The following is a 1,923-nucleotide window of genomic DNA, read 5'->3' as shown; positions in this document are numbered from 1 at the left end:
GGGTTAGCATTGAATCTGTAAATTACTTTGGGCAGTATGACCATTTTCATGATATTGATTCTTCCTAACCATGAACATGGAATGTTTCTCCATCTGTTTGTGTTCTCTCTTATTTCGTTGAGCAGTGACTTGTAGTTCTCCTTGAAGAGGTCCTTTACGTTCCTTGTTAGTTGTATTCCTAGGTATTTTATTCTCTTTGTAGCAATTGTGAATGGAAGTTCGTTCTTGATTAGGCTCTCTTTAAGCCTGTTACTGGTGTATAGGAATGCTTGTGATTTTTGCACATTGATTTTGTATCCTGAGACTTTGCTGAAGTTGCTTATCAGTTTCAGGAGATTTTTTTGTGAAGTAGTTAACAAGCCTGTAGAAGGTTAGGATTCCAATTTAAAGTTTTCACTTGAAAGCCTTCAAGGTTCAGTTGTATGTCATGTAACATGGAGTAGTGCTGAATTTGGCATAAGACTTAATGACCTTATTTGCAGCTTCCAAGAAATCCTTCTCAGTAGCAATTTTTCACCATACTCTGATGGCAAACATATCAGCTTCTGTGCAGACACTTCTAATCTCAGCACCAGTGCTGTTTGGACACAGTCGTGCTAACAATTCAAATCTGATATCTCTTTCAACACTCATTGAACCAGCGTGAATCTTAAAGTTGTGGATCCCACCTTCTAGATCAGGCAAGGTAAATTCAATTTTTCTATCCAATCTCCCTGGCCTCATCAGTGCTGGATCCAAAGTATCAGGTCTGTTAGTGGCCATCAGCACTTTAATATTGCCTCGAGTTTCAAAAGCATCAAGCTGATTGATCAGTTCCAACATTGTTCTCTGCACTTCATTGTCACCTCCAGCACCATCATCAAACCGAGCCCCTCCAATAGCATCAATTTCATCAAAGAAGATAAGGCAGGCTTTTTTTGTTCTGGTCATTTCAAAGAGCTCACGAACCATTCGAGCCCCCTCACCGACATATTTCTGTACAAGTTCAGATCCAATAACTTGAATGAAGCACACATCAGTTCGGTTGGCAACTGCCCATGCACAGAGTGTCTTGCCTGTACCGCGTGGACCAAAGAGCAGCACACCTTTGGGAGGCTCAATGCCAAGGTTCACAAACCTCTCTGGATGAAGTAATGGGGTTTCAACTACTTCTTGCAATTTCTCAATCTGTTCCTTATAGCCACCAACATCACCGTATGTGACATCAGATTTTTCCTCCATCTGCATCATGGTAGCTGTTGGGTTAATCTTAGGAGGCAGTGGAATGTGAATTTGATATTTATTTCTGTCCACACCCACTCTCATCCCTTCTTCAATGTCCGTAGATGCCACTTGATCACTAAGGTCCACCACAAACTTGGCAAACTGCTTTACGCTGATAATGTATTTGGGGTCCTCTGAATCAGCATTGATTATCTTTGTACACCTGGCAACCTGTAAAGGCGTTCACTCTGGAGTGTCTGCTTATCTGCAGCCAAATCCCAAAGTGCTGGAGGGGCCAGGCCAGTGTCAGATTCTTTAATACCAGTGAGCTCATTACTTTTCTTGAAAAGTTGCTGAATGCCATCTTCAACTTGCTTGATCTGCTTAGAATAAGTGCTCTGACCGTAAGTTTTCATCAAGGCAATATCTCCCTCATCCAGAGCTCGGATGGGCTTGTCCTTCTCATTCTCTTTGGTCTTCTGCTGATCGGCACCGAGGTAATCTGGCATTTTAACAGCTCCAGCTGCCTCCACTCCTTAATGATTTGAAGGTCATTTTTTTTTCCCATTTATTAATTTTATTGCATTTATGATTTGGGGTACATGTGAAGAACATGCAAGATTATTGCATAGGAACACACGTGGCAGTGTGATTTGCTGCCTTCCTCCCCATCACCTACATCTGGCATTTCTCCCCTTGCTATCTCTCCCCAGCTTCCCA

At 42.1% G+C, this 1,923-nt stretch overlaps 1 protein-coding gene across 1 annotated transcript; it reads right to left on the bottom strand.

Annotated features, from left to right (window-relative positions):
- Positions 1-335: 335 nt before the first annotated feature.
- On the bottom strand, positions 336-1,742 carry LOC108298560 (26S proteasome regulatory subunit 7-like). The gene is given in 2 exon segments (XM_037735835.1): positions 336-1,445; positions 1,448-1,742. Coding segments are annotated over 2 exon segments (1,197 nt in total). The 5' UTR covers positions 1,713-1,742; the 3' UTR covers positions 336-513.
- Positions 1,743-1,923: the final 181 nt, after the last annotated feature.

The sequence above is a fragment of the Cebus imitator genome, unplaced genomic scaffold (genome assembly GCF_001604975.1).
Source record: "Cebus imitator isolate Cc_AM_T3 unplaced genomic scaffold, Cebus_imitator-1.0 Scaffold997, whole genome shotgun sequence".
Lineage (NCBI taxonomy): Eukaryota > Metazoa > Chordata > Mammalia > Primates > Cebidae > Cebus > Cebus imitator.
The sequence above is the reverse complement of the archived record's forward strand: the minus strand, read 5'-3'. Positions and strand labels throughout refer to the sequence as shown.